Below are 21,917 nucleotides of genomic sequence, written 5' to 3' on the forward strand. Positions count from 1 at the left end.
GTACAGCTAAACGACGCAGAAAAAGATGGAGTACTCTCTCTCCACCTGCCTGTAACACATGCACAGTGATGCATTAATACTTCAACAGATATTAAATCCTTACCTTTTAAATTCATTCACAATTGAAGTGTGAACTTCCATTGCAACTTTGCTGTCCAACTGTATCTGTAGTTCTTGGCATTCCGTACGTAAAATTGCTAATTGCTCCTTACTTTCAGTTAGCGCCTTTTCTTGGCTCTGTGTTTTAGTCTCTAGAAGCATTAGCTGTTTAGTCAGTTTAGAAACTGAAACACAAAAGAGATGGATAAAGACTTGGTACAAAAGACTTAATAAAGCATGATTACAGATTACTAAAACTAGCGACAGCTTACAAACACTGATCTTTAAAAAATCTATTGGAGGCTTAGAAATTCATATCAAGTCTTTGTTCATAGAAATTATGGTCCCCATATTAAGTAATCACTAAATATTCACTTTCTTACTGGAGATCAATATATTGATATTATTGTTAAACACAGAATACTTAACCAGACATGATTCCAGGCTTCAAGGCCCTTACCTTTCACAGACTGAAGCCTTAAGTCACACACAGATGTGCAAACATACATCATGATGTTGACCCTAAAACTGCAAGATTTTTAAGGACATTTTTAGGAAGACCCAACTAAGGACAGATTTGTTTTTCTTCCATTTCCTCATTAATTTTTTTGTTTACTGTCCTATATTTAAAGTAAATCATAAATATTTTCATCCTAAGTGACACGGAGGCATGTAATATTAAGATGTGCCCTGGGCTTCTGAAGCTAGTACTTGGAGAGGTAGAACTTAGCCTCCTGGGACAGGGTGGGCCACACGGGGAGAGGAGGAAAGGCTCTGACGGAGACTGAATCCACAGCGGCACCTGTGACACTGGGAAGGCTGGGAGCACAGGGAAACTGTTTCGAGAGCCAGCGGTTCCTACTTATTTACTCATTCAACAGATTCTGGGGACACACCCACAGGCTCTTTCAAATATCCATCTCGCATGATTCTTCCTGCTTATGCTGCACACTGTTCCCCCTAAACCCAGTCCTGCTAACTCTGCAGCTGCTACCTATAACTGATTTCCAAAAGACAGAATTACAGGCTCCTGAGAAAGCGGTCACGGCATCATGGGCAATGACTGGGTATGCTGTAACAGCTGCATTTCAGTAAAAAAGAACATATTCTAAAAAACATGACTTCCCACCGTTTGCAAGTGGCAGAGGGGGGAATGCCATTGCAAAATGACACAATGACAATGTCGCGGCATCCGCATCGCTTATGGGAAAGACTGCTCACCTTCCTGGAGATGCTCCTGCTGGGTGCCCTTGGCTTTTCTCTGCTGAATCTCCAACTGCTCTATCAACAACTTGTTTTCTTCTAAAACCAGTTCTGCTTGAGTCTGAAGCTGCCGCCTACAATTGATTGACAAAATTAAATGCTGCCATTCAGGTGCACAATGCTTATGGAGACACTCCTGAGTCTATAAGAAAGCAGCAGCTATGCTGTAGGGAATGAGTATCTGGACATATTGTAATACTAAACATGTTATTAACACAGCAAGTTTTTAATTTCCATCAAATTGGGGGAAAAGACAGACAGAAGCTTGATATTAAACTGCTTTGGTAACTTCTTGTTTCGTATTTATTTATCTTCGGTTGTGCTGGGTCTTCATTGCCACGCAGGCTTTTCTCTAGCTGCAGTAAGCAGAGTGCAGGGGACAGGGAGCAGCCGCCAAGGGGGGCAGATGAGGGCATGACTGGGAGGGGGTTTGGGGGTGGCAGGAGCTCTGCCTACAGAGTGCTCAGCAACGGGATAGCAGCTGTCAAGGTATGGAAGGCGCAGGGCAAGTGGGAGCTGGGAGTGCAAGGCCCCATCCTAGACTGTCTGTCCTAAAGCCCTGCCAGCCGTCAGAGAGGTCTAAGGAAGGACCTGACTCGGCAGTTTGGGGACGGGAAAAGTACCCTAGAAAAATACAACCTTATGGTCCAAGGGCTAAGACTCTGTGCTCCCAAAGCAGCAGTTGCGGGTTCAGTCCCTGGTTAGGGAACTAGATCCCGCATGCCATAACTACAGTTCGCATGCCACAACTAAAGACCCCACATGGCTCGATGAAGACTGCAGATCCCATGTCCTCCAACGAACAACTGGTGCAGCCGAATTAGGAAAAATTAAAAGACACAACCTCAGAGGACACAAATGTGGACAGCCAACATTTTTCAGGTTTAACAACCTGAAACTTAGAATTTTGAAAGTAATCTTTAAAATACAAGTTTAGAATAATTTACTAGGTTTTCAGCTGTACCTTGTTAATTTCTGAGAAATTAAATGTTTTAGTTAAAATATGTAAGTTAAAATTTACATATATATTTGACAACTTAATAAACTTTATTCCTATCATCATTTCTTCTTTTAATTAGCAAAATACCAGAAACAACACCACGTGCCATTCTTCACTGGTGACGGGACTACACTTTTTCAGCTCTTGATGCAGCTTCTCGTTTTCTTTCACCACTTCCTGGGCTCGAATTCTAAACATTCTCATTTCCTCCTGAAACAAAATTAAATAAACTGTAACACACACATAGGTACTTCTTAGCTCTAATGCTATTGCTCTAGCTAAAATCAAATGTTAATATAAGCAAAATCTCAGGGTACCAGCAGCCTTAAACTCTGTACCAGCACCTACCCAGTCTAGCGAGAAAACACAAGAGAAAGCTACCATGCTGAGGACACAGAGCAAAGCACCTCAGGTTTTACATACTCAATCCTTAATTTTGATAAACTTTGTCTGTACTGCCAAATATGTGAAAAGATAAAAAAAAGGGGGACAAAAAGGCAACAGGTGTCTATAAATATTATAATTTTTTCTTTGTTTAAAGACTGCAGGATAAATTGGAGCTTTTTGGGTAAAAATAAGAACTGTTCACCGTAACTAGCCCATTTTGGTGTGGAAGGCCTTAGTTAGTGTGCGGGGAAGGAGTCGCCTAATTTTGTTCCTTGACAATGGTTAGCATGCCTCCCTCCCTTAAAGCGACCAGTCAGCCAGCTTCACTGCTCGCCAGCTGCCACTTCAGGACTGCTGCTCAGGCCGTTTGACCCCATGGTCTATTTGTGGCACTCGTGCTGGGTGGCCTCCCTCCAGGCTTTTCTTCGCTGGCCTTGGCCAGCTTCAGTATCTTGGGCTGTCTTCTGGTGAGAATCTTAGGTATCAATACTTATCCTGGGACGCTTTTAAGTATTATTCTCTCCGCGAGCAGACATTTATGCTTATAAAAGCAATAATGCCAAGCAACTTTTCTTTCTCTCGCCTCTCTGATCAGATGCCCTCCCCACTTACTGCCAGTCCACTGGCCCTTTGTCAGAAAGTAAGTGGGGCAAACTGCAGCCGGCAGGCCAGGGGCCTATTCTGTCACCAGAGCTTTACTGGAACACAGTCATGCCCGTTTGTTCACACCTGGTCTGTGGCTACGTTCACACTACAGCAGCAGAGCAGAGTGGCTGCAAACAGAAACTCCAAGGACCCCCAAAGCCTAAAACAGTTACTAAATAGATGTCTGCAGAAAATGCCCCCGAACCCTGTTTCAGAAGGAGCACTAAATAAGTACTTTTATTATGTGGATTGATATTTAACCAATTCAGTTCAGCTCAGTCTCTCAGTTGTGTCCGACTCTTTGTGACCCCATGAGCCACAGCACTCCAGGCCTCCCAATTAGCATAAGATTAATTCACCCTCTTAAAAAATTAAGTGCCCAATAGAAAATCTAGGAGGGAAGGTTCAAAACAGCATCATACGGGCCATGTATAAGGGACAGGAGAACAAAAACAGGCCGGGTGATGCTTTTTTTTAAGTTTTTAAAGTTTTTTACAACTTTAAAAGTTTTTTAAAGTTTTTTACTTTATTTATTTTTTGGCCGAGCTGCACAGCATGTGGGATCTTCCCATGAGACCAGGAATGGAAACCATGCCTCCTACAGAGGAAGCAAGGACCAGTAGGGGAGTCTTGGAGCTAGGTGACTCTTAACAGACCCTTCCAGCCAAGGAGCCCAGAAAAACCAACTCTTTCCTCCCTGGATCCCTTCAACTCCAGAGATACCTTTTGGCCACTGAAATAGGGAACACAGAGGTAACGTGGCACAGCAAGGCATGGGACGTATCTACAACACCAGCACAGCCTTGGTTTCCTGTACAGTTAGAATAAGCTCTGCTCCAGGAGCCATTCCCATGAAAGAGAGTGAGCAAGGCAGAAATGAATAAAAACCTCATTTCCTCACTGCTATCATCAGCAGCTCAGTAACTGGACTTCCTGGGGTTGGCTCTTCATGGAATTAAGGAACATTAAGTTTGCCTGAAAGATCGCTGGTCTCCTACCTTCCCTGTCTGCCCAAACGTCATTTTACCAGCACTGTTCGCAGCTGCACAGGACCAGGAAAGGAGCACCTCTCACGGCTGCCTTCTCTGCACCCCAGGATCCCGGTCCACGCTGGGCTGCCTGTCTGGGAGGCCACAGCTTCCAAGGCACAGCAGCTCTCCGTCCCTGCAGACCCTCCCATCAATCCCGACCCAGCCCTCCTGCTCCACCTGCCACTCCTCCTGCCTCCCCGCTTCCGTCCCTCCCTCTTCCTTCTCCCCACCCCGACTCTGCTCCACTCCCTCCTTCTTCCTTTCCTTCCTGTAACAAATACTTGAGTACCTGCCAGGAGGTGGGTGTACCTATCTTCAAAATGTTGCCTCCAGGTTTGAATTGGTCTTCTCTTCTACAAACCTTGTCCTTCTGAGATGTTTGCCAACCTACCTGAAGACTGGCAATGAGCTCGTCCTTCTCTTTCATCCTGTCTTCGTAGGCGAGCAACAAGGGGGACAGGTATTTTATATCCACCTGAACATAATCGAATAAAGAAGGTTAGTACCTTGCTTACAATTCAACACAACCGGCACGTCTTTAAAAAGGAAAGAAAATTGGTTCGGTTTAATTCAGAACGATTTGTAACAGCTATTCAAACACAGCCCAGAAAATATGGGCCTGAAATTAAATAACTTTCACTTACCAACCAGGGTGGTATGGGGCCCTTTGATGGGAGGCCTTCGATATTTAAACTCTAAGAATAAAACAGAGTGTGAAAACAAATTAAATTACTGAAGCCCAGGCACTCTGGAGCCTCTGCCATACTACTGAGCCTGTGCCACAACTGAAGTCCCTGCCGTAAGAAAGATCCTACATGCCGCAATGAACACCCAGCACAGCCAAATAAATCAACAAGCAATAAAAAAGAAAGCAAGGGGATCATAAGGCTCATCTATTACCTTCATTCTCCCCATGATCACAGTGCAGCCTGCTGTCTGGTGTCTGTAAACAGCTGTATTATGTATCCTGTTTGGTTTTCTAGTTGTTTACAGTAAGAGGCCAAACCTGGTATGAGTGATTCCATCAGGGCTAGAAGCAATGGCCCTGGTAGAATAACTCCTTATTCAACAAAAACCTTCTAATGTGTTTATCATCTCATGATTCATTCAGCAAACACTGCAAGTTCACTAAGTCATTATGGACATTACCGCGCAATCGTCGTTTTTAAGGATTTTATGGTTCCACCCAGAGACAGGTCTTCTCACACGGGTTAACATCACAAACATAGCACGGGTAGAACGTGCCTTAAGAGGGACACAAACAGAAGTCTGCAGTGGTTGGAGAGAGGGGTCAGCCTGGCTGGAGGGATCAGGGGAGACTGTCATGGAGAGCGCGGCAGCTGCGCAGGGTACAGGGGTGTGCACACGTGGCAGGGGCAGGGGCCAGCAGCCAGTCACCGGGCCTGCCTGCTCACAGCCTTTTGAAAGAGAACTGGCTTACTCTAGGGAGCCTGTTCTGGATCACAGGACTCTAGGAGCTCTCATATTTTTGTTTAAAAAAGGTTAACATTATGTTAAGTGAAAGAAGTTAGTCACAAAAGACCACCTATTGAAAGATTCCATTTAGTTTATATATATATATATATATATAATCCTGTATTTATTTATTTACTTTTGGTCACACCATACAGCGTGCAGGATCTTACTTCCCCAACCAGGGATCTAACCCATGCCCCGCATGCAATGGAGAGCTAAGTCAACAGGATCACCGGGGAAGTCCCTGTATGATTCTGTTTATATGAAGTATTCGGAATAGGCAAATCCACAGAGACAGAAGGTAGATTAGAGGCTGCCAGGGCCGATGTGGGAGGTGGGAAGAAACAGGGAGGGACGGCTAACAGGTGTGAGAGTTCTTGTTATGAAGAAAACATTCTAAAATTCTGGTAAAGGTTGAATTGTTCTGTGAATACACTAAAAAAAGTCACTGAACTGTATTCTTAAAATGGGTGAATTATATCTCAGAGCCATTATTTAAAACATTTAAACCTAGAGTCCTACTTCAAACAGAAAGGAAACAGCCCATAAAGGTGCCCTCAACTCCCAGGAGTCACATGAGAACTCTTGTGTATACCTGGCTCCCCGCCTCACCACCAACCCCCGGGGGGAGGCTGGACAGCTGTACATCCTGATGACCCCACACGTCCCTCACACACACGAGACTCCAGGGTCCATGGAGTCTCCTGAGCGAATGGCTCCTCCTGCCATTCCCCACAGCCTCTGCCACAGTGGTGTGCTGAGTGTCGGATTTTGCAAACCTAGTGTGCTTTCAGACTTCAGTATTCTTCCCTTGAGAACCCCATGAACAGTATGAAAAGGCAAAATGATAGGATACCAAAAGAGGAACTCCCCAGGTTATTAGGTGCCCAATATGCTACTGGAGACCAGTGGAGAAATAACTCCAGAAAGAATGAAGGGATGGAGTCAAAGCAAAAACAATACCCAGTTGTGGATGTGACTGGTGATAGAAACAAGATCCGATGCTGTAAAGAGCAATATTGCATAGGAACCTGGAATGTCAGGTCCACGAATCAAGGCAAATTGGAAGTAGTCAAAAAAGAGATGGCAAGGGTGAATGTCAACATTCTAGGAATCAGCAAACTAAAATGGACTGGAATGGGTGAATTTAACTCAGATGACCATTATATCTACTACTGCAGGCAGGAATCCCTCAGAAGAAATGGAGTAGCCATCATGGTCAACAAAAGAGTCCAAAATGCAGTACTTGGATGCAATCTCAAAAATGACAGAATGATCTTTGTTCGTCTCCAAGGCAAACCATTCAATATCACAGTTATCCAAGTCTATGCCCCAACCAGTAATGCTGAAGAAACTGAAGTTGAACGGTTTTATGAAGACCTACAAGATCTTTTAGAACTAACACCCAAAAAAGATGTCCTTTTCATTATAGGGGATTGGAATGCAAAAGTAGGAAGTCAAGAAACACCTGGAGTAACAGGCAAATTTGGCCTTGGAATGCAGAATGAAGCAGGGCAAAGACTAATAGAGTTTGGCCAAGAAAATGCACTGGTCATAGCAAACACCCTCTTCCAACAACACAAGAGAAGACTCTACACATGGACATCACCAGATGGTCAACACTGAAATCAGACTGATATTCTTTGCAGCCAAAGATGGAGAAGCTCTATACAGTCAACAAAAACAAGACCAGGACCTGACTGTGGCTCAGATCATGGGCTCCTTATTACCAAATTCAGACTCAAATTGAAGAAAGTAGGGAAAACCACTAGACTATTCAGGTATGACCTAAATCAAATCCCTTATGATTATACAGTGGAAGTGAGAAATAGATTTAAGGGCCTAGATCTGGTAGATACAGTGCCTGATGAACTATGGGCAGAGGTTCGTGACATTGTACAGGAGACAGGGATCAAGACCATCCCCATGGAAAAGAAATGAAAAAAGCAAAATGGCTGTCTTGGGAGGCCTTACAAATAGCTGTGAAGAGAAGAGAGGCGAAAAAGTAAAGGAGAAAAGGAAAGATATAGGCATCTGAATGCAGAGTTCCAAAGAATAGCAAGAAGAGATAAGAAAGCCTTCTTCAGTGATCAATGCAAAGAAATAGAGGAAAAGAACAGAATGGGAAAGACTAGAGATCTCTTCAAGAAAATTAGAGATACCAAGGGAACATTTCATGCAAAGATGGGCTTGATAAAGGACAGAAATGGTATGGACCTAACAGAAGCAGAAGATATTAAGAAGAGGCACAAGAATACATGGAAGAACTGTACAAAAAAGATCTTCACGATCCAGATAATCATGATGATGTGATCATTAATCTAGAGCCAGACATCTTAGAATGTGAAGTCAAGTGGGCCTTAGAAAGCATCACTACGAACAAAGCTAGTGGAGGTGATGCAATTCCAGTTGAGCTGTTTCAAATCCTGAAAGATGATGCTGTAAAAGTGCTGTACTCAATATGCCAGCAAGTTTGGAAAACTCAGTAGTGCCCACAGGACTGGAAAAGGTCAGGTTTCATTCCAATTCCAAAGAAAGGCAATGCCAAAGAATGCTCAAACTACAGCACAATTGCACTCATCTCACATGCTAGTAAAGTAATGCTCAAAATTCTCCAAGCAAGGCTTCAGCAATACATGAACTGTGAACTCCCTGATGTTCAAGCTGGTTTTAGTAAAGGCAGAGGAACCAGAGATCAAATTGCCAACATCTGCTGGATCATGGAAAAAGCAAGAGAGTTCCAGAAAAACATCTATTTCTGCTTTATTGACTATGCCAAAGCCTTTGACTGTGTGGATCACAAAAAACTATGGAAAATTCTGAAAGAGATGGGAATACCAGACCACCTGACCTGCCTCTTGAGAAATCTGTATGCAGGTCAGGAAGCAACAGTTAGAATTGGACATGGAACAACAGACTGGTTCCAAATAGGAAAATGAGTACGTCAAGGCTGTATATTGTCACCCTGCTTATTTAACTTCCATGCAGAGTACATCATGAGAAACGCTGGACCGGAAGAAACACAAGCTGGAATCAAGACTGCCGGGAGAAATATCGATAACCTCAGATATGCAGATGACACCATGCTTATGGCAGAAAGTGAAGAGGAGCTAAAAAGCCTCTTGATGAAAGTGAAAGAGGAGAGCAAAAAAGTTGGCTTAAAGCTCAACATTCAGAAAACGAAGATCATGGCATCCGGTCCCATCACTTCATGGGAAATAGATGGGGAAACAAGGGAAACAGACTTTATTTTTTTGAGCTCCAAAATCACTGCAGATGGTGACTGCAGCCATGAAATTAAAAGACACTTACTCCTTGGAAGAAAAGTTATGACCAACTTAGGGTATATTCAAAAGCAGAGATATTACTTTGCCGACTAAGGTCCGTCTAGTCAAGGCTATGGTTTTTCCTGTGGTCACGTATGGATGTGAGAGTTGGACTGTGAAGAAGGCTGAGCGCCGAAGAATTGATGCTTTTGAACTGTGGTGTTGGAGAAGACTCTTGAGAGTCCCTTGGACTGCAAGGAGATCCAACCAGTCCATTCTGAAGGAGATCAACCCTGGGATTTCTTTGGAAGGAATGATGCTAAAGCTGAAGCTCCAGTACTTTGGCCACCTCATGCGAAGAGCTGACTCACTGGAAAAGACTCTGATGCTGGAAGGGATTGGGGGCAGGAGGAAAAGGGGACGACCGAGGATGAGATGGCTAGATGGCATCACGGACTCGATGGACGTGAGTCTGAGTGAACTCCGGGAGATGGTGATGGACAGGGAGGCCTGGTGTGCTGCGATTCATGGGGTCGCAGAGTCGGACACGACTGAGCGACTGAACTGAACTGAACTGAACTAGTGTGCTTTCTTCTCTGATTACACACCCATCACCTCACATATTTACCATTTATTGCTGGGGGGCGGGGGAGAGAAAACACAAACTTCACTCTCTTAGCAAGCTTCAGTTATAAAATACAGTATCATTAATTACAGTCACCATGTTATATTGGGTTGGCCAAAAAGTATGTTCTGGTTTCTCTGTGAGATGTTATGGGAAAACTTGAATGCTCTTTTTAGCCAACCCAATATATACACTAGATTCTCAGATATTATCCGTCTTATAACTGAAAGTTTGTACCCTTTCACTTGCCTCTCCCTATTTCCCCCAGCCCTCAGCTCGTGGCATTCGACATCCTACTCTCAGTTTCTATGAGTTCAACTTCTTTTTTTTTAATTCCACATATAAGCGACACCAAGCAGTTTGTCCATCTTTATCTGGCTTATTTCTCTTAGAATAATACCCTCCGTGTTCATCCATATTGTTGCAAGTGACAGAACTGCCTTGTTTTTTAAGATTGAATAACATATACATGCATATGTGTATGTATCAACCCTGCGTGCGTGCTCAGCCATGTCCGACTCTTCATGGCCCCATGGACTGTAGCCCACCAGGCTCCTCTGTCCATGGAATTTTCCAGGCAAGAATACTGGAGTGGGCTGCCATTTCCTTCTCCGGGGACCTTCCCAACCCTGGGATCGAACCCACGTTCTCTTGTCTCCTGCATTGGCAGGCAGATTCTTTACCACTGAGCTACCTGGGAAATACGTGTGTGTGTGTGTGTGTGTGTGTGTGTGTGTGTGTGAACGTGTGACACGCATCACATTTTCTTTCTCCAATCATCCTGACGTTGCTTTCACACCTCGGCTCTCATGAACAATGCTGCAATGAACATGGGAGTATAGATATCTCCTCAAGAGTTTGATTTTCTTCCCTTTAGATATATACCCAGAAGCGGGATTTCTGAGGGGTATGATGGTTATTTGGGAACCTCCGTTCTGTTTTCTATAGTAGCTGCTTCCCTCCAATAGTGAACCAAGGGTCCTTTCTCTCTACACCGTCACCAGAATTTATCTCTTTTTAATAAAACACATGCTAACAGATGTGAGGTGATTATTTCATTATGGTTTTAAGTTGCATTTTCCTGATAATTAGTGATGTTGAGCATCTTTTCATATACTTGTTGGCCATTCAAGTCCTTAATTCATTTTGAGTTGATTTTTGCATATGGTGTATGATAGGGGTCCAGTTTCATTCTTTTGCAAGTGGATATTCAGTTTTCCCAACATCATTTACTCAAGAGACTATCCTTTCTCCATAGTATATGCTTGACTCTCTTGCTGACTGTACACATGTATTTTGTGCTCTCAGTTCAGTACAGTCGCTCGGTCATGTCTGACTCTTTGCGACCCCATGAATCGCAGCAGGCCAGGCCTCCCTGTCCATTACCAACTCCCAGAGTTCACTCAGACTCACGTCCGTTGAGTCAGTGATGCCATCCAGCCATCTCATCCTCTGTCATCCCCTTCTCCTCCTGCCCCCAATCCCTCCCCAGCATCAGAGTCTTTTCCAATGAGTCAACTCTTCGCATGAGGTGGCCAAAGTACTGGAGTTTCAGCTTTAGCATCATTCCTTTCTAAGAACACCCAGGAATGATCTCCTTGCAGTCCAGGGGACTCTCAAGAGTCTTCTCCAGCACCACAGTTCAAAAGCATCAATTCTTCGGTGCTCAGCCTTCTTCACAGTCCAACTCTCACTTCCATACATGACCACTGCTCTCACTTCTGTTCTATTGATCTGTGTGTCTGTTTTCGTGCGAAGAGTATACTGCTTTGATTACTACTTCTTTGTAATACAGCTTGAAATCAGGAGGTGTGCTATCTCCAGCTTTGGTTTTCTTTCTCAAGACTACTTAGTATTTAATTTGAGGTCTTCTGTGGTTCCATACAAATTTTAGGACTGTTTTATCTATTTCTGTGAAAAATGCCACGGGAATTTTGATAGGGATTATACTGATTCTGTAGATCACTTTGGGTAGTATGGACATTATAATAATATTCTTTCAATCCATGAGCACAGAGTATCTTTTCACTTGTTTGCATCATCTTTGATTTCTTTCACCAATGTTTCATAGATTTTGGTATACAGAGATTCATCTCCACAGTGCATCTATTCCTGAGTATTTTATTCTTTGTGTTGCTACTATAAATGGGATTTTCTTAATTTCTCTTCCCAATAGTTTATTATTAGTGTACAGAAACACAATTGATTTTTGCATATTGATTGTGTACCCTGCAAATTTATTGAATGTATTAGTTCTAACAGATTTCTTTGGTGGAGTCTTTAGGGTTTTCTATATAATTTCATGACACCAGAAGTCTATTTTACTTCTTCCTTTCCAATCTGGATGCCTTTTGTATCTTGCCAAATTGCTCTGGCTTGATTTTTAGTATTACGTTGCATAAATCTCTTAAGAGTAGACATCCTCGTGTTGTCCCTAAAGCATCCCGCTTTTCAACTATGAGTATATATTAGATGTAGGCTTGTCATATATGGCCTTTATATGTTAAGGTATGTTCCTTCTATACCCAGTTTGCCAAGAGTTTTTATCATGACAATATGCTAAATTTGTCAAATTTTTCTGCCTCTTTTGAGATGATCAGTTTTCACTCTTTCATTAATGTGGTATAATATACAGTACTGACTTCCTTGCAGATATTGAACTATCCTTGTATCCCAGGAATAAACAGCACGTGATCATGGTATCCCATCCTTTCAATGTACAGTCATATCTGTGAATTGGTTCAAGGATTGGCTGTGGACACCAAACCCTCCTCAAGTCCCACCGTTGGCTCTCCACATCCACTGTTCCACATCTGCAGATTCAACCCACCATGGATCCTGTAGTACTAAAGGCATTTATTCAAAAAAAGATTTTATGTTAAGTGGACCCATGCAGTTCAAACCCATGTTGTTCAAAGGTCAACTGTACTGCTGAATTAGGTTTGCTAACATTTTGTTGAGGATTTTTGTATCCCTGTTCATCAGAGACATTGGCCTACAACTTTCTTGGAGTGTCCTTGTCTGGCTTTGGCATTAGAGTAAGGCTGGTCTCATAAAATGAGTTCAGAAGTATCTGTTCCTCTTCAGTTTTTTAGAAGAGTTTGAGAAGGGTTGGTGTTAATTCTTCGTATGATTTTTGAAAATCATCAGAGTTCACTGATCTTCTCTATTTTTTATTTAAATTACTTCTCTGGTCTTTGTTATTTCCTTCCTCCTATTAACTTTGGGCTTTGTTTGTTCTTTTTCTAGTTACTTGAGGTATAAAGTTAGGTTGGTAAGTTGAGATCTTTCTTGTCTCTTTGTGTAGATGTTTATTACTCTGGGCTTCTCTCTTAAAATTGCTTTTGCTGTAACCTCTAAGTTTTGGTATGTTGTATTTCCATTTTTATTAATCTCAAGATATTGTTTTATTTCTTCTTTGGTTTATTGGTTGATCACAGTAGCATGTTATTTAATGTCCACATATTTGTTACTTTTCCAGTTTCTTTCTTCTGATTTCTAGTTTTGTACCACTGTGATCAGAAAAGGTGTCTGATGTGATTTCAATCCTTTTAAATTTATTAAGACTTGTTTTGTAAGCCTAATATATGATCTATCCTAGATAATGCTACATGTATGCTTGGAGAAGAATGTGTCTTCTGTTGCTTTTGGATGCAGTATTCTGTATACACATGTTCTGAGGGATCTTTTAAGGCCAATGTTTCCTTACTGATTATGTGTCTGGATGATCTATCCATTAATCAAAGTGGGATATTCAAGTTCCCTACTATTATTATATGACTCTATCTATTTCTAGGGACTTCCCCAAGTGGCCCAGTGATTAAGAATCTGCCTTTCAATGAAAGAGACGTGCATTTGATCCCTGGTTGGGGAACTAAGATCCGCTATGCTATGGAGCAACTAAGCCGGTGCTCTGAAACTACTGAGCCTGAATGCTCTGGAGGCTGTGTCCAAGAGAGCCCATGTGCTGCAGCTACTGAAGCCCATATGCTCTGGAGCCCGCATGCCACAAGAGTGCATGCACGTCAATGAAAGATCCCACATGATGCAAGGAAGCTCCCGTGGGCTGCATCTAAGTCCCTACGCAGCCAAATAAATAAATATTTAAAAAATATCTGTTTTGTATTTCTAGGCGTGCCTGTGTTGAGTATGCAAATATTTACAAATGTTATCTCCTCTTCTCAGAGTGACCTCTTTACATCCTAAGACCTTTGCTTCTTATTACAGTCTTTGTCTTAAAGTCTATTTTTTCTGTTATAAGTAAAGCTAACTCAGGTTTCTTCTGGCTTCTATTTCCACAGAGTAACCTTTTTGCATCTCTTCACTTTCAGTCTGTCCAAGTGTTTTTATCTGAAGTGAGTTTCTTCTAAGCAGCACACAAGTGGGTCCTGCTTTTTTATCCATTAGGCCAGTGCCAGTGAAGTTGCTCAGTCGTGTCTGACTCTGCGATCCCATGGACTATAGCCTAACAGGCTCCTCCATCCATGGAATTTTCCAGGCAAGAGTACTGGAGTGGGTTGCCATTTCCTTCTCTAGGGGATCTTCCCGACCTGGGGATTGAACCCAGGTCTCCCACACTGCAGGCGACGCTTTACTGTCTTGAGCTACCAGGGAAGCCCATTCAGCCACTCTGTCTTTTGATTGGAGGATTTTAGCCCGTTTATATTTAAGGTAATTGTTGTTAGGTATGGACTTATTGTCATTTTGCTCATTCTTCTCTACCTTTCTGTTAACTCCTTTGGTTCCTTTCTTCTCTGTCTCTCTTCAATTGTGATTCAAGTTTCTGTAGCGGTATGCTAAGATTTCTTTGTCTTTATATTCTGTTTACCTACTATAGGATTTTGCTTTGTGGTACCATGAGGCTTACCTAAAACAAGTTGGGTGGTGGGTGAGTGGTTTAGTTGCTAAGTCGTGTCCAACTCTTTGTGAACCTATGAACTGTGGCCTGCCAGGCTTTTCTGTCCACAGGACTTCCCTGTCAAGAATGCTGGAGTGGGTTGCCATTTCTTTCTCCAGGTGACCTTCCTGAGCCAGGAATCAAATCTATGTCTCCTACATCTCCTGCTTGGCAGGAGAATCCTTTATAACTGCACAACTTGGGAAGACAACTTACAAGTCTATTTTAAGTTGATAACTTAAGTTTGAATGAATTCTAAAACTACATGTTAATTCTCTTCTAATTTTATGTTTATGATGTTACAATTCCTATCTTTTTATCTTGTGTATTCATTAACAAGGTTCTGTAGTTATATTTTTACTATTTTTGTCTAACCTTCATATTAGATTTATAAGTGATTAACCTATCAATTTTACATTAGATTATCTTTAATTTAACCATATATTTACCTTTACCAGTGAAATTTTTAATTTTACATTTTATTAATTAGTATCCTTTTGTTTCAGCTTAAAGAAAATCCTTCAATATTTCTTATAACGCTGTTCTGGTGGTGATTAATTCCTTCTGCCTTTGCATGTCCTGCAAACTCTTTACTTTTACCTCAATTCTAAAGGACAGCTTTGCTGGGTAGTGTACTTGTGGTTGGCAGTTTCTGTTTTTTTTTTTTCCTTTTAGTACTCTGAATATATTGTGCCACTGCCTTCTGGTCTGCAAAGTTTCTGCTGAAAAATCTGCTGATAGATCTTATGAGGGTTTCCTTGTATATAATAAGTTGTTTTTCTCTTGCTGCTTTTCTGATACTCTCTTTAACTTTTGACAATTTAGTTATGTTTCAATGTGGGTATCTCTGAATTATTCTTATTTAAAACTCTTTGAGCTTCCTAGATCAAGGTATTTGTTTCTTTCCCCCAAGGCAGTCTTCAGAGCAATTTTTTTTAGACAGTATTTTATTTTTTTGTTCTTGGCTGTACTGGGTCTCCGTTGTTGCTTGCAGGCTTTCCCTAGTTGCGGCGAGCAGGGTCTGCTCTCTGCTGCAGTGCTCAGGATTCTCTTTGAGGTGACTTCCCTTGCTCAGTAGTTGTGGCACACAGGCTTAGCTGCTCTGCAGCATGTGGGATCTTCCCAGATCAGGGATCGAATTTGTGTCCACTGGCCCACCAGGGAAGTCCCAGCATTATTATTTTTTTTAATTATTTATTTATTTATTTATTTGGCTAGACCAGGTCTTAGTTATGGCATGTGAGATCTAGTTCCCTGACCAGGGATCAAACTCAGGCTCCTCGCTTTGGTAGCTCAGAGTCTTAACCACTGGACACCAAGGAAGTCCCAGCATTATTTCTTTAAATGAGCTTTCTGCTCCTTTCTCTCTTTACTCTCTGGAATGCCTGTAACTCACTTAATGGTATTTTCACTCTTTTTTTAAAATTCTTTTTATTCTTCTGCTTAGATGAATTTCACTGCCTGGTGTTCAAGTTCACTGATCCTTTCTCCTACTTGCTCTAGTCTGGTGCTGAATCCCTCTATTGAATTTTTCAGTTCAATTATTATACTCCTCTGCTCTATAATATCTCTGATACTTTTTAACATTTTCTATCTCTCTGTTGAAATTCACACTTTGTTCATGCTCTCCTGACCTTGCTGAGCATCTTCATGACTATTAAAAATTCTCTATTGAGTATATCACTTATTTACATTTCATTAAGATCAATTTCTGAAGATTTATCTCGTTCTCTTCTTTAGAACATATTCCCTTTTTTCATTTTCCTTTACTCTCTATATTGGTTTCTGTGCATTAGAAAAAAACAGCCACGTCTCTCATCTTGACAGAGTGGTCTTATATAGGTATTGAGCCTCATCAATTAGCCTAGCCCAGGTTCTTGGTAGCCTCTCAAACCTCTGTGATTGTCCAAGCGCTGTCTTTATTTTTAAGTGGTTCCCAGTAGCTGGGGATGTACCAAATCCTATCAGCTTCCCAAAGGGGAGGACTGCAGTCAGTATTTAGATTTAGGCTGATTAGAAGCCAGAAATTCAGGCAGCATCTGGGAAGGCATGCAGTTAAACCCATTCCAGGGAAAAAGTGGGAGAAGGGTGTTTTTGTCTGCTCTGTCTACACTCAGCCCAAGTATATAGCTACAGGGGATGCTGCTATGCCTACCGTGAATGTAAGTTCCATTGACTGTGACAGCTAGATCATTTGGGAGCCTGTAAACACTGGTCTGCTTTCTTTCCAAAGTCTGCGCACTAACAAACAGCAGCTGTAACTCCGAGGAACCAGCTGAGAATGGAGCAGACAAGGACTTTTACTTCCTTTACTTTATATATGTTTATACTGTCCTGATTTTTCACTAAGAGCTTTTATTGCTTTAGTTTTGAGAAAAGGAGAGATGGACGGAGAAAATAGAAAGGTGCCCAGAAAGACTGGACTTTGGATGTATCTTTTTTTATACCAAATTATAAATATAAACTCTTTGGAACTGGAAATCAATTCAAGGCTAAAATATCAGTAAAACTGATTTTAGGAAATGGGAAACATTACCTCTTTCTTGGATAAATGTCTGAATTTTGTTTGATATCTACTCAGTTCCACATTCAAACGATGAACAGTCATTTTCAATCCATCATTTTCATCCACCAGTTCTTGAGCTTGTTTTCTTAGATAATGTAATTCAGGTGCAGCAACTACTGAAAACAATAAATTTAATATTATACCATAAGAACTTAAATTTATCATGATTTTATATAAATTGTCAATTGTCTGTCCTTCTTTCCCTTTAGGCTCACAAAGGCAGCAAATGACAGTTATTTAGATATAAATGAATAAAAGTAAGTTTTTTAACACTGATTAGTCAACAATGTTTTAGAAGTTTGTGAAAGTTGATATATATATATATATATATATAATAAAGGTAAAATAAAAATTTTAGATTGGAAAAAATGTCACTGTTTCAGATGATATACAAATATGTGCTCTGAAAATTATATAGAATAAATGGAGAATTTTCTAGAACTAATAACCTTCCCACACAATAGTAATGTTCTATTAGAAAACAAATAGATCCCACAAAGTAGTAGCACAAATAATATCAAGTATCTAGAAATGTGCCTAAGACAAGAAATATATAGGGTTTGTATAGAGAAAATCACATTATCTTTCTTAAAGCCATAATAACAGACTTATATAAACAGATAAATGTACAGAGAAAACATTAGTGAATACTTCTATGACCTTAGCATTATTGTTATTAATTTTGGCTATATCACACAGTATGTGGCATCCTAGTTCCTGACCAGGGATCAAACCTGCACTCCTTAGAGAGGAATCATGGATTCTTAACCACTAGAAACCAATAGCATAGATTATAACAGAAAAATATCCTACACACATAGCTGAATTATTAACAAACTGAGAAACAAACTCAAACATACATGCCATAGGGCTAAAATTCTTAATATACAAAGAGCTCCTATAAATCAACAGCAAAGATCAAAACATCTCAATCCAAAGTGGAAATATTTATGAAAGAGAAAGAAAATGACCTGCAGAGATAATGAAAAAAATATTCAACTTCATCAATAATAAAACAAACAGAAATTAAATTAAAATGGTATTCTTTTTTTTTTTTTTACCCACTCAAATTAGCAAGGAAAATATAATCTTCAACACTGGTAAGTATGTGGTGAAAGAGGCACTTTTATATGGTGCTCATGGGGATAAAAACTGATACAAAACATAGGTAAGATATTATGCTAAGAACCAAAAGAAGTACCAGAATTTCTTCAGCATGATAAAAATGACACAACAGATAAAATCAGATTTCAGCAAGTATAAGGATGTTAATGAAAGACTATAAATAATCAAACCAGAATATCAGAACATTAATGTCAACAAATATTATCACACAAAATGTTAACTTCCAAAATAAGCACAAAATGTTGAATTTCTCTTTCTTCCTGTAACAAAAGAACCACATAGCTGTCCTCACCTTCCTGAGAGGATGCTTTCTCCACCGCTTTTGGCTTTCCATTTCCTTTTTTCATCCTTTCAAGTTTTAACTGTAGTTCTTTCACTGTTTTTTTTGTTACATTAAGTTCATGTGTAAGGGCTTGATTTGCACTGTTTAGATGCAAATTTTCTTCTTTTAATTCCTCTAACTTTTCTTTGGTTATTTCTATACATCTTTGACGTGTTCTACCAGTTATATCTAAAAAGGGACAGGAAAAAAGTTTTCAAATACCAATTGACATGAACAATTTTACATCAGAATTACAGGAGACTATTTCAAAAACCAAAGGAGCAACTTCTTTACGCCAGTGCCTGCAAAAAGACTGGCCTATACAGCAAAGACTGTGATCTGTTAAGACTACAATGAGCAATAAGAAGAAGGGTAACGGAAAGGAAGGCAGGAGCCAGTGGAGGCCTTTGCTTATCATAATATGCAGAGTGGAGGTCGTATCCTGCAGGCCACCAGGAGCCAGAAAGCCTTTCAGCTGAAGTATGGAAAGAAGGGGATCTACTCTCAGATGAATCGCTGAGGCCAGCAGCAAACAAAGTGAACAGGACGGAGGCCTAGCCCAGAGGCTGGCAGTTCAGTCTGAAGGCTCCTAGAGTAGGGACTGAGCGGAAAGGACATGAGAGAAGAATTCAAGGGCAAAAACTTGGCAGGGCTCAGCAGCTGAGTGGGTGTGGGCAGTGAGCGGGGGGCGGGGCAGGTCAAGAACGAGTAACAAGTTCTGTAGTTTGGAAGCTATCTAGCCAGACAAGGAACACAAGCCTGGCATGGGGAAGGAAGCTCAGGTGAGGACACAGGTCCAAAGCCCTGAAGAAAACCTCAGCTGGAGAGAGGGAGGAGCCACCAGCATGTAGGTGTACTTGAAGGCACCAGGGTGAGAGGAACACCAGAGGCTACCAAGGAATTTAGGAAGGAGTAGAAAGATTGGAGGAAAGCAGAGAGGGATATTCCATAGGGAGATCAAAGAAGTGAGGACTACAATGGGCTCCTGGCCTGGGCAGAGCTTCTGTGTGCAGATGCAGGGAGGGATACTGGCAGCTCCAGACAGCCTCGCCCCTGACATATCCAACCCCTAGAACATGAAAGAAATGAGTAACTTCACAAGTACACCGAAAACAAGAGGCAATCTACCAGGAATTCAGGAAAGAAGACATTTGAGATTGGACTGAAGATGGAAGCTGCAGCCTAAAATATGCAAGGAGAGGTCAGCTATGAGAGGGGTGGGGGTGCTTCCAGGCAGGTGCCTTGCCTGGCAGGTGGTGGGGACACAAAGTGGCCTAGAAGGGACTGACGAGGTATCTGTCTAGAGTGCCAGAAAGAAGCAGCAGGGCTCAAGTCCCCCGGGGCCAAGCAGTTCATATAAGCCCTGAGGACAGAGAGGCAGGCAGGCCCCAGGGCTGGAGAAACCTCGGAGGAAGAGCAGCCTCCAAACCCCCTGGCTGACGAAACACCCTGTCTATCGCCGACAGTCACTGGAGACAGACTGGACATCTGACAGCCCACTGGCTTCCCCTTCTGAGCAGCCTACAGTAATCAGATATGGCACCCCCAGACAGATGAACAGGGACTCCCAAGGACCACACGAGCACATCACCAAGAGCCACGGGAACTGAGAGAGGCACCAAAACCATGTAACAGAGGGCGCAGTTGGCTTGTAGCACAAGCTACAAGATTTGAGAATGAGTGCGGCTAAGATTTCAGAGAGATGCTTGTCAATACTTAATAGAAATCATGAAAATAAAGGGCTTCATTAATAACACAGATTCAAAGGATGGGCTGAGGAGCAGAAGACACACAGTGAAGGGTGAGCCTGTGGGCCGGACGCCAGAGCCCCAGCAACGTCCCAGAACACAGCACCAAAACACCGAGACAGAAATGGCGAAAACAGAGCCAAATCCAACATGGAGGACAGACAAAAGTCCTGGTACTTGACAGGGTTTTCAGACTACTGATGTGAGGCATACGGGAAAAAATTACAAAATCCACTCTGGAAGCTAATGAGGCTCTCCAGACTGCAGAGGGGAGAGGACGCCATCAAGTATCTCTAGGCCTCTCAGCTCTGCCTCGAGCCCCTGCGCAGAGCCCCCATTTTCACATGCCCCCTCTACCAGTCCGTGTGTTGCCTGAGTGCTGAGGTACTTCAGCTGCGTCCGATCTTTGTGGCCCTATGGACTGTAGCCCACCAGGTTCCTCCGCCTGGGATTCTCAAGGCTTACTTGGGATGCCTCCCCCTCCCAGGGTCTGTCCATAATCTCATAGGTCCATGCACCCCCTCCATCAACCCCAGGCTTGAGCACACCCCATACGGACACACAGCCGCCATCCAATGTTTGAATGTTTGGACTCTCTCTCTTTTTTGGGGGGGGGGGGGGGGGGGGGGGGGGGGGGGGGGGGGGGGGTCACACCTCTTGGCATGTGGAAGCTTAGTTCCTTGATCAGAGATCAAATCCATGCCCCTTGCATTGGAAGGCCACCAAGGAAGTCCCATGAACTCTCTCTTTTAAGGCAAACTTAAAAGAAGTTCAACGAACTGCTATCTCTTTCCAATTTCAAAAATGGGACAGAAGCAACAACCTTTACAGGAAAAAAAAAGTAATCTTTATTTTATGTGAGACTGTACTGGGCATTCTCTGAAACATGAGTTTTTCAATCACAATGAAATTCAAAAGGCAAATACCTGGACAGAGGGGAGGTTTTTCACATAATGGTGGTTTTTCATCCTAAGGAAGGAAAAAAACACGACAGTAATGAATTGATCTTAGCATCGTCTAAAAGTGGGCTGGCACAAGCAGCAGGGCATCAAACATTTAAGCACTTCCCCCGTCTTCATTCTGGCTCTTGTAGTTGCTCGTTTGTTTTAGCTTTAGAAACTTTAATAGTCACTGTTTCTTTTAAATGAACCTAAAACAGTCTTCCCCTCTTGGCAAGTTCTCTGAGCAGCAGGGGAAGTCCTGCTTTCTTCCCGCCTTTCTGTCCATGAGTTTGGCATCTTTTAACTGAAATATAGGTGATTTATGATAATGTATTAGCTTCGTTGAATAGTAAAGGGATTCAGTCATACATCTATATTTTTCTAATTCTCTTCCATTATAGGTTATTACAAGATACTGAATATAATTCCCCATGCTACAGAGACCATCCATGTTGCTTATCTATTTTATATATAATAGTGTATGTTAATTTTATACTCCTAATTTATCCCTTCTGCCTTCCCCTTT

At 41.9% G+C, this 21,917-nt stretch overlaps 1 protein-coding gene across 10 annotated transcripts in view; it reads right to left on the bottom strand.

Moving 5' to 3' along the window:
* The window catches only part of CEP89 (centrosomal protein 89), an 80,359-nt gene that overhangs the window by 28,485 nt on the left and 29,957 nt on the right, over positions 1 to 21,917 (bottom strand). For 7 of the 10 annotated variants that reach the window (XR_009596193.1, XM_060398026.1, XM_042231936.1 and 4 more), the window contains 8 exons: positions 21,377 to 21,419; positions 18,673 to 18,891; positions 17,226 to 17,371; positions 5,070 to 5,120; positions 4,817 to 4,900; positions 2,469 to 2,572; positions 1,321 to 1,436; positions 104 to 284 (listed from right to left, as the gene is read on the bottom strand). Coding sequence is in view for 9 of the 10 variants with exons in the window: in XM_060398026.1 (XP_060254009.1) it covers positions 104 to 284; positions 1,321 to 1,436; positions 2,469 to 2,572; positions 4,817 to 4,900; positions 5,070 to 5,120; positions 17,226 to 17,371; positions 18,673 to 18,891; positions 21,377 to 21,419 (944 nt within the window). In the remaining variant the exon portion in view is untranslated. The remainder of the gene's footprint in view (positions 1 to 103; positions 285 to 1,320; positions 1,437 to 2,468; positions 2,573 to 4,816; positions 4,901 to 5,069; positions 5,121 to 17,225; positions 17,372 to 18,672; positions 18,892 to 21,376; positions 21,420 to 21,917) is intronic. The other 3 variants (XM_042231937.1, XM_060398029.1, XM_004015141.5) reach the window with 1 other exon arrangement.

Source organism: Ovis aries, chromosome 14, assembly GCF_016772045.2.
Source record: "Ovis aries strain OAR_USU_Benz2616 breed Rambouillet chromosome 14, ARS-UI_Ramb_v3.0, whole genome shotgun sequence".
Lineage (NCBI taxonomy): Eukaryota > Metazoa > Chordata > Mammalia > Artiodactyla > Bovidae > Ovis > Ovis aries.